General features: G+C 64.5%; 1 protein-coding gene across 2 annotated transcripts in view; it reads right to left on the bottom strand.

The window, feature by feature from the left end:
• Window positions 1-321: 321 nt before the first annotated feature.
• SCAP (SREBF chaperone) overlaps window positions 322-9,929 on the bottom strand; it is a 67,706-nt gene continuing 58,098 nt past the window's right edge. For both annotated transcript variants that reach the window (XM_045862545.3, XM_045862546.3), the window contains 15 exons: window positions 9,113-9,225; window positions 8,040-8,134; window positions 6,724-6,822; window positions 6,356-6,574; window positions 5,145-5,521; window positions 4,436-4,624; window positions 4,115-4,316; window positions 3,926-4,041; window positions 3,318-3,843; window positions 3,126-3,211; window positions 1,660-1,742; window positions 1,395-1,561; window positions 1,157-1,237; window positions 753-959; window positions 322-671 (listed from right to left, as the gene is read on the bottom strand). In XM_045862545.3, the coding sequence (XP_045718501.1) occupies window positions 426-671; window positions 753-959; window positions 1,157-1,237; window positions 1,395-1,561; window positions 1,660-1,742; window positions 3,126-3,211; window positions 3,318-3,843; window positions 3,926-4,041; window positions 4,115-4,316; window positions 4,436-4,624; window positions 5,145-5,521; window positions 6,356-6,574; window positions 6,724-6,822; window positions 8,040-8,134; window positions 9,113-9,225 (2,806 nt within the window). In that variant the 3' untranslated portion in view covers window positions 322-425. The remainder of the gene's footprint in view (window positions 672-752; window positions 960-1,156; window positions 1,238-1,394; window positions 1,562-1,659; window positions 1,743-3,125; window positions 3,212-3,317; window positions 3,844-3,925; window positions 4,042-4,114; window positions 4,317-4,435; window positions 4,625-5,144; window positions 5,522-6,355; window positions 6,575-6,723; window positions 6,823-8,039; window positions 8,135-9,112; window positions 9,226-9,929) is intronic.

Raw genomic sequence — 9,929 nt, 5'->3', positions numbered from 1 at the left:
GGCCTGAGCCCCAAGCACCGCCTGAAACGTGGTGCCTTCAGTGAGCTTGGGTGGGGCTAGGCGGTAGGAGGACCATGGGGCCGCACTGGGCTCCCACGCGGCTGAAGGGTTAAGGAGACAGGCCCGCAGCTCGGGCTTGCTGGGCTTCCCTGCCTCGTAACCGCCCCTGTGCGCTGAGCACGGCCCTTGCCCGGAGCGACTCGCGCTCGCCGAAGCATGTGAGCAAATGGGGGGCTCCCGGGCACAGGGAGGGCGTGTGGCAGGGGTGCAGCAGCTCTAGGGAAAGATGCAAGTGGCTCAAAAGGCCCGTGGCAGATAGGATTAAAAAAAAAAAAAGTTTAATATTACAGTCACAAGGCAGGACAGGACAGATCAGAGACAGCTTCCGGAAGACTCAGCTCTGCACCGCAGCTCCCGCCCCCTGCTCAGTCCAGCTTCTCCAGCACGGAGGGCACGTACACCAGGCTGAGCTCGCTGCCAAAGTTGCAGACGATGGCGGCATTGTCCAGCACCAGGATCTGGCGGGTGGGCTGGGCCTCACTGTTCTTCCCCAAATAGACGGTCTGTAATAGGTCCCCGTAGTTGAGGTCCCAAAAGGAGACACAGCCCTGGCCGCCAGTCACCAGCAGGTTGTCAGAGATGACCCCCAAGCTTGCACCACAGCCCAGGTCCTGGAGGCAAAAACAGATCAGCTCGGTGTCCCGAATCCCTCCCTAAAACACCAAGAATCCTGTGGCCCCCGACCTGCCCACCTGCTGAATGGAGTAGAGCTTGATGCCGGTGCTCCGGTCCCAGATGCTGATGAGGTCATCCAGGCCACTACTGATGACGCAGGAGGTGGTACAGGTGAGGGAGGTGACGTCCCCACGGTGAGCGAACATGTGGCTGACCCTGCTGCCGGTCAGCACATCCCACAGGCAGATGGCCCCATCTTGTCCTCCACTGGCCAGCACCATGGTCTAGGGGAACAGGCCCAGGGGGGCTGGGTCACTGGGGCAATACCTCTGTCCACGAGAGTGTCCCAGTGCCCTGGGGAGTGGGGGTCCTCCCGCTCTGCTTCCCAAAAGGTTCTGGGGGCCAGTTGTCCGGAGTCCAAAACAAAGGCCATGGCTTGGTACCCTGGCACCCCACCCGCGGCCCCCGGAGGCTCCCTCACCTGGTCAATGTACACGGCTGTGATGGCCCCCGAGTGGCCCTGCAGGGTGAAGAGGCAACACGAGTCCTCCAGACGGAACACCTGGGGCAGGGGTGGGCATCAGTTCTGGTCCGGGGTGGCTTCCCAGTTCCATTTTGGCCAGGAAATCCCTTCTGTGCATCCTCTCCCTGGCTGACCCCGAACGCTCGCCAACCCGGGCTAGGCCACCCCAGCCCCCACAGACAGAGCCAACCCTCACTCTCAGCGTGTGGTCCTGGCTTCCGGTCACGAGTCGCCCAGCCGCAGCCTTCAGGGCTGTGATGGGTTTCTGGTGTGCACAGGGCACGGTGTGGGTCAGGCGACAGGCTACCGTGTCACTGCTGCTGTACACAGGGGACGCGGGGGAACTGCTCCGCCCTGGAGTCCCTGGAGACAAGCCAAGTATGCGGTCTCTGCGGGCAGCCGCCGCACCCCCTCCCCCCCCCCGCCAGGTGCAGGCACCTGCCCAGCGCAGGCCCTCTGACCTCGGAACTGCAGGGGGCTGAGGGCAGTGTGGGTCTCCAAGGAGAAGAAATCTAGGGAACCGTTGAGCCGGGCAGCCACAATCCTGGAAGAGAAGAGTGGCTGCTGGTGGCCCCTCAGAACACCCGGGCTGGGGGCCGAGCACTGTGGCCACCTGACGGGTCAGCTCCCCTGGGCAGATGGGAACAAACGAAGGGACCACGGCCAAGGGGCAAGCACAGGTGCTGCGAAACATGCTGAAGCCGGGGGACCCAGGCTACAACTCTACTCCGCCTCCGTTTCTCTATCTGTGAAATGGGGACAACTACCCACCTCGCAGGGTGGTCACGAGGGTAAAAAAGTGGCACCTGGAGAACAGGTAAGACTGTGAGTTGAAGGCCCTCAGAGCCTGGAGCTAAAGGAGGGGCTTCTGAGGAGAGAGACGAGCCCCAAGGGGGCTGTGTGTTGGAGCGGCAGGAGGCACCAGGGTCTCTGGTCTCAGAAAGCAGCTTCGATCCAAGCACCACCCACTGCCCTGCCTTCTTCACTGCCCAGGAATTCCTAGGTAGAGACGGGGGTATTTGCCAAGGGGTCCCAAAGCCTTGAAGTGAGTGGAGTTCAAAATCTTCCTCCAGCACAAGGCATGTCTCCCAGCCCTGAACCGGAAGGGCCCAGGCCAGAGCCTGCGAAGGTGCCGTGAAGGGGGAGTGAGGAGGGCGAGGAGAGCCCACAGTCACCAGGAGCTCTGAGGGCTGGGCGGACACCTGGGGGCTTTCCCTGAACCTGAGAAACCAAGCAGCAGGGAAGAACTTGGGAGGAGGGGGAGGAACCCGCAAAGGCGGCCAGGCTCGGGGTGGGGGCTGGGGGTGTCAGCCAAGGCCCGTGCAAGTGGCCTCGCAGGGGCAGAGAGGACAGCTGCAGCCACCAGAACCTGAGCGCTGAGGGCCAAGGGCACCCTGCCCCCCAAATAAAAAGGCTCCGGCTCTAGCTTAGAAACTGGTGCCACAAACGGTGGGGACCCCAGAGGGCAGAGCCAGCATGGGACAGCTGGGGCAGGCGGGTGAAGTGAGGAGCAGGAGGCCCCGGTCGCAGTGAGACCTGGGTCTATCAGCCAAGGGCTCGGTTGGCTGGGCCCCCGGGGAGCACCCACAGCCAAGGAGCACACCGAGGACGGAGGTGAGCAGCGTACAGCGTCAAACACGAAGGTAAGTTTTAAACAGAAGGTTCTGCTGAGAAAGCATTTTTCGGTCACTGAAAATGCAGCGAAGACCTGGTTAGGTCTACGCTGATGGACTTATCCGGGAAACCCTGACTCTGAAGGGTAAGAGGGAAACCGAGTCACAGGGATCAGGGGCCTATTCTAAGTGCTTCAGTTGTCACCCCCCACAGGTGTGGGGCTGAGTACTGAGAAGGGCCATCAATCACGTGGTGGGGAAGGACCCAGGAAGGGGACTTTTGCAGAGAGGCCGGGCAGCGCAGCTCCTCTCACCTTTTGTCCAGGAACACAAGGGCCGTGATGCCCGAGGTCACCTCCTCGCTGCTGCAGCGCAGTGTACCCTCGATGGCGTCCCACACCTGCAGGCCCAGAGGCCGTGAGCACCTGCGGGCCGCCAGGCCCCCCAAACCCGCGCATGGCCGGCCCTCTGCCTACCCCCGCCCTCCCCGCCGGGGCCCTGCCCACCTCCAGGCGGCCGCTGCTCCGCCCCACCACAATCAGGCTGCCCTGCAGCTCCAGGCTCCAGATGGAGCCGTCTGCGCTGGGGGCCCAGGCCAGGCAAGGGGAGCCCTTCTCGGGAGGGCAGCCCCCCTCGTCCTCGGGGGTCAGGGGGGGAGGCCCGGGCCCCGGGGAGGACGGGCGCAGGGCTGGCGGGCGGCCGGGCGCCAGGCCATCGTCCTGGTACACGCGCTGCACCAGGCGGCTGAAGTCGTAGCCCGGGCCGTCGCGAGCACGGCTGCAGCCCGCCCGGTGCCGGGGCTCGGGCTGCGTGGGTTCCGAGAGCCTCGGCTGGGCCGAGAAATTGGTGTCGATCAGGCAGGTGAGGTCTGGCTGGTCCCCGAAGAGGGCAGGCGGCGGAGGGCCCCGGGGCCGGTGCCGCAGAGGAGGGCTGTCCCCGGGCTCCTCCGGGCCCCCCTTCCCGCTGTCGGACAGCCGTTCCCAGCTCTCTTGAGCCTCGAACGCGCTGCCAACGCCACTGTCGCGGCGCTGCCTGCCAGGGGCCAGGAGGACGGAGTGAGGGCACAGGACGGACGGGAGGGGGAGGGGAGGGCGGGGAGGGGGCGGGCACCTACCCCAGGCGCGGGATGCGCGTCAGGCAGTCCCCGGTCTGCGCGTCCCACACACAGACGTGGCCCGCCAGGCAGCAGCTCACCAGCAGCATGCCGTCGCTGGCCAGGCACTCGATGTCCTGCGCGAGGGGGGCGGTCAGCAGGGGCTCCGGCCCCGCCCGGCCCCGCCCCCGGCCCCGCCCCCGCACGCACCATGAGGTGCCCGCGCAGCACCAGCGGCGCGATCTCGGTCTCAGGCGGCGCGTAGCCGTAGTCGTCACAGGGCAGCTCCCCGCGCCGCCGCCGGCCGGGCCCGCCGCCGGGCTGCCCGTAGTTGCGCGGGCAGAGCACGCGGTAGAGGCACAGCAGCAGCAGCACGAGCGCCATGCCGGCCGCCAGGCCGAGCGCCGCCACCCTGCGCGGCCGGAGCGTGGTTAGGCGCGCCCGCCCCCTCCACCCCCTCCACCCCCTCCCCCTCGCCCAGCCCCTCCCCCCCCTCCCCCTCGCCCAGCCCCTCCCCCTCGCCGGCCTCACTTGTACAGGGTGACGTCCCCGTGGGCCGGCGCCACGCCCGGCGCCCTGGGGCCCGCCTCCCAGAGCCCACCGGGCCCGGGCCGTCGCGGGGGCCAGGCGCTGCGGCCGTCCTGAGGGTGCCGCCCCTCCAGGGCCTCCCTGGGGTTCAGGCGCAGCGTGACCGGGATGACGGGCAGCAGGCTGATGTACCTGGGAGCCGGCGGGGGGGGGGGGGGGTTGTCAGCGGGGTGCCTGCAAAAGGGCCCCTCCCCACTTCCCACTGGGACTGGCTCAACCTGCTCCACTCCAAGCCCACCCTCTGGGGACAGGCTTCCCAGCACTGGGGGGTGCAGAGCCAAGGCCCTCCCGGCCCGGCCCGGACACCCAGCCTTGCTCTGTGATGTGCACCCAGCGCCCAGGGAGACACCACTGCATGCGGGCTGCCTCCGCCGCCCGTCCTGGCATAGACTGGGTGCCGGCCAGTGGGCTGATCTCCTTCGGGCTGAGGGGCTGGCAGCGACCTGTGACTTCCCAGGGCTGGGCCCAGGGCGACTGTCTTGGGCTGTGGCCGCCTGGAGCACTGGTTCCTACCTCACAACCCTATGGGTGTTTCTTTGGAAGGAAATGCAGAATTCAAAGCAATGGGTCTCCCGCCTGAGGGGGAAGGGACGCTCGGGGGACAGAGAGCTGACACCAAGCGGGAAGGCAGCAGCTGGCACAGCCCACTCACCTCTTGGCCAGCGTGATGTTGTAGTAGCTGAAGAGCGTAGGCCAGTGGCGGAAGGACAGCTTCCTCCAGAGTTCCTCATCCTCGGGCCCCCACGTTACCTCCGGGACAGGGCTGTCATGAGCGCCCTCTGCTGGGCCCCCAGGCTCAGGCGGCTCTCCAGGCAACGTCTGGTTGTCCGGTAACTTAGGGGCATCAGGCGGGAAGATGGAGAAGGCAGGGTCCGGGTGGCTGGCGGGCAGCACGCCACTAGGCACAGGCATGGGAGTCAGGGCGCCCTCGCCCAGCGGGCTCTGTTCTGTCACCTGGGCAGCAAGGTAGGTGCGCAGCCCTGCTGGGTCTGTATACACCAGGATGCCGATCCAGATGACGGTGCCGGCCTGCAGAGGGGCAGTGGGTGCTCAGCGGGGCCTCTGGGTGCTCAGCAGCCTTGGCCCTCGTGCTGGAAGGAAGCAGCACGGGGACCTCAGGCCTGGGGGTGGGGAGAACACACAGGCCCCAATCTGTCCTCCCTTCTGCCTCTCCAAGTCCTCCCACTACCACCTGGGCCAATTGCCATTGGAAGGACCTAGTTCCCTTTTCATGGTCATGGTTTGGGGTTCCTGGCCTAGAAATACAAAGCGCACCTTTAGCACTTCCCCAATCCCCATCTATCAGCTGGGGCCAGAAAGCAGGCACCATTCCCACGGACAGCACGGCCAGAGGGACCGGCTAACTGACCTGCTCCAGAGTCAGACCTGCCCACAGGTCCTCAGGGGGCCTCAGTCTCGCTCCCTCTCCCTGCAGCTCCATGGGGGTGCCACTGCTGGCCAGGAGCCAGCCCTGCTCCTCCCCTTCCGCCCAGCCCAGCAAGTGAATGATTCAGCCAGCATTTTCTGACTCCTGCACACTGTGTGGCAGGGGAACCCTGACTTAGGGAACCAAGGTAGTTCCATCCTGGAGCACCCCATCAACCAGGCTCGTGTCCTGGGTCCCTCTAGGGAGATGATGACTCTTCTACCCCACGCTCCTGGGGCTGCTTCTCCCAGGGATAGGCTTATCAGCTCAGAAGCCACCAGGATCTGGGCAGGAGGGTACGGTGGGCGGCTTCCCAAAGCCAGGCTTCCTGGGGCCATGAGGGCCTGAGGAACATCTCCCACCTCCAAGGCAAAGTGCAAAAGTCCAGAGGGAACGGAGTGCTGGCCCTCAGAGGGCAGGGCAGGGGTGGCAGGTACCATGATAAGGCGCTGTGCCAGGCGGGTGCGGGCCAGGAAGTAGATGACGCGCAGCCTCTTGGGGAGCCGCAGATTTCGGAAGGAGGATGGTTGCAGTGTGATGGTGTGGGGTGTGGAGGGCCGCACAGCCAGCTGCCGCTCGAAGCGTGCTGGCCGCCCCACTGGTTTTGCTGGGGGCAGGCAGGCCTCCGAGGGCAGCCGCTTGTTCAGGTCCGCTAGCTGTGTGTAGGGGCGGAGGGGCACAGTGGTCAGGGCTCGAGGCTGCTGTCCAGCGGCTGCCCACGACCGAGATCTGCACCACTCTCACCCCGAGATGCCCTGAGGCTGGCCAGGGAGGGAGGTGGGGGCAGGGTACAGCGCACTCCTACCTCCATCCGGCGAATGTCAATGGAAAGGACAGTGGTGAAAAACAGCATCTGAAGGAAGAAGTCCGACACCAGGCCCACAACGGCAAAGAGACAGAACTCCTGGAATTAGAGCAGATGAGGGGACACGATGACATCACCGCCCAGCACCTGAGAAGCAGATCCCTGCCTGCAGGCACTTCAAAATCTGCAGGACAGTGGCGGGCAGAGCCCAGCAGAGAGAAAAAGTTCTGAGTCTGGGAGCAGCCAAGGTTGGGGGGGGAGGGCGGCCCCCACCAGGGGGCAGCAGAGACTCCCCCACTCACCTTGATCCAGAGAAGGTGGAAGGGTGGGTGCTCTCCCTAAACCTTCCAATCCCCCTAGAGAGGAGGGCGTGATCCCACCTGAAAAGCTCTGAGCCCCACCATCCCGCTCCCCGCAAAGCTCTCCCCCACTGATCCTTGGGCCCTGCTTAAGTCCTGTGACCAATGCCTACTTAGAGCCCATGACTGACCCAATGTCAGGACTCAGATAGCTTCCTGGCCAGTGACTGCACAGAACCAAAGGAGGGAGAGAGAGCAGGAGGGAATTAATTTCTGCCCTGAAACTGAATACGGGTAGTGTCTCTGCTCCCCAGGCTCTATCAACAGATGGAATCTCCTCAGATTTCAGTTTTCCTCCCATGCCCTTCACCACAGCTTCCACTCACATCTGGGGTAAGATGAAGGACCCAGCTCGTGGTGGCACAGGGGTCATGGCAGCTCTACTGTCCCAAGGTGGCACTGTGTCCTGCAGATGCCCTCTGGGTCACCCTATGTTCTCTGCTCACCCCCACAACTCAGCAGGCCTGCCAGCTCTAGGGGAAGGCAGAGGAGGACAAGATGCATGGCTCCCTTCCTGCAACCCCTCAAGCAGTGGTCAGCAAGTCTGCACTCTGACTCAGCGTAGGTCCCCTCCGGCTGCTCGTAGCCCCACAGCTGCGTGGGGGCACTTGGCCAAGACCAGGAGCCACTCGGAGCAGTGGCCCTCCACTGGGGGGAGGGGTGCGTATGTCTGGAGGCTGCAGATGTGGGTCAGGGCTAAGCCTAGGAAGGAGGAAGGGACCAGTGCAGGGGCCCCACAGGGCTTGTGCCTGAGAAATGAGAAAACAGGTCTGGCTGGAACTGGGTGAGAACTTCTGAACCAGGCCTGCCAGGAGCACTCTGTGCATGGAACACCATCTTGGCAGCAGAGGTCCCAATGCAAGGGTGTCTGTGTTGAGAGGGGTACACCCCCCACACAGCAGGGGAGCTGAGCAGCTGGCTCCACACTCACCCAAGGGGCAGGCCTTGGGGCCTTACCTGGATGGCGGGCACCAGGGTGAAGTAGCCAATGAGGATGATGCCCAGCTCTGTGGCCATGTTCTTCATGATGGACCAGCTCTCACTGCTTAGGCCTGCAGAGGACAAGAGGGCCATGGGGCCAGCACATGGGAAGGGTGCCCAGCCTTCTGAGGCAGCCATTCCACCACAGTGGCCCAGTGCTCAGGACTCTGCCAGCGCCCAGGCTCCAGGTGTTGCCACCACCGCAGAGCTGTCGCGGGAAGGGGCTGGAGAGTACAGAGGAGAGCTACAACCACCATCAGAGGAAGGGAGAAGCAGGGTGGTAAGATGAGCAAATCCAAGGGGAAAGCCGAGGGCCACCCACTCTAGCACGTTTGGCCTCCATGTACCGTTCAGTCTGGTCTGCACGGGCCTGCCCACGCATGGCAGAAGGCCCGAGCGATGGAAGTGCTAGCTGTGTTCTTCCTCCAGCCCGGCCCCCAGAGCAAGCCCTGCCGGGTAAGGGGCCATGGCCCCTTGTGTCCTCGGAGCCCCCCATCTAGGGCAGGGCCTGGCCTCTCATAGAAGCTCATGAAGGCTTGTCCAGTGAGCGAACAGCCTGCCCTCGGCCCTGTTCCCACAGACTGGGGGTTAGGAGGAGGAAGCGCAAGAGTTCAGACTTCTGGGTCTAGGCTCTCTGCCCACTCTCCTCAGCATCCCGATCCCCACCTCCTGGCACTGAGGCCCAGGGGCCCTTTGTGGCAGCTGTGGAGGCAGCGTCTCTGAAGGGACCAGCCGCAGGAGCCTGGGCCGAGTGCGGGAGGGTGAGGCAGGAAGAGAAAGCACCAGGTGCCATTGTGGACGAAGGGCCACTGAACACGAGCCCTGGAGCAGAGTTCAGCTGTGTTCTTACTGACACATGAAACAAGACAAAGTCCAGTCCAGCAGTTCTGTGGTTCCTCAGGGCATGCGCTAACAAGCCCCCAGGGCCTGATGGTCCACATCATGTTACACTAGAGGTCAGAGCAAAGGCGATTTCTGGGGCCCCGTCTCCTCCACAGCAAGAAGCCCAGCACAGAAGGCCCCCCAGCACCCCCCGGCAGCCACGTTACCTTGGGCGATGCGCAGCTTCACCTCCAGGTCCACCGGGGTCGAGACCACTGACTTGGTGAGCACCAACACGTTCTCTAACCCAATAACCACCACAAGGTAGGGGAAAATCTCGCTGGGGACAGAGAGGGAGAAGGTGAGGACAGTGCTGAGGAGGGCGCCCAACACATGCTGGTTCTCCACAGGTTTGGGCCCCGGGAAGACTGTGGGGTTTGCGGCCTCTAGTGGGAGGCTGCTGAGTGACTTCCAGAAGCACAGGGCAGAGCCCCAGCCTCCTCCACCCTACCACACAGGGCCTCTGCCTGCACAGCTCCCAGCTTTCAGGCAGGCCTGGAAGCCCGGCCAAGGGGTCAGCACGCACCCCGGCCTCCACGTGCGCAGCACACAGTGGCTGCCAGAGCACCGCTCTCCCTGTCCCTCCCACACCGGACTCCGCTGGACAGAGCAAATGGCCGGGAGCCCTCAGCAGCACTGCGGGCCAAGCCGTCGGGACTAAGTAGACGGGGGATGAGAGGAGCCTCCGCGGAGGCCGTGTGGAGAACTACGAGCTCTCCAGGGCCCACCTGAGGCCCGCACTACCGCTGAGGACTATGAGAGACAAGGCACACCGGCTGAGGTGTACCTGCCGGGATCCCCGCTGCGGGCTCTGAGGAGGGCACAACAGCCCCGGGGGAGGGGGTGTCAGCCCCGTTGGGTTCAGGAAAGGAAGCAAGTGTTCCACGAGCAAGGGAAGTAACAGAAGACACAGCATCGCTGCTCCCGCAACCAGCCCAGCCAGCCCCGGGAGGGGATGGGCCAGGCGCTCAGCGACCACTAACG

Source organism: Mirounga angustirostris, unplaced genomic scaffold (assembly GCF_029215605.1).
Source record: "Mirounga angustirostris isolate CCGP_5_RB_7025 unplaced genomic scaffold, mMirAng1.0.hap1 SCAF_1, whole genome shotgun sequence".
Classification (NCBI taxonomy): domain Eukaryota; kingdom Metazoa; phylum Chordata; class Mammalia; order Carnivora; family Phocidae; genus Mirounga; species Mirounga angustirostris.
Note: the sequence above shows the minus strand (reverse complement) of the source record. Positions and strands in the feature narration are given on the sequence as shown.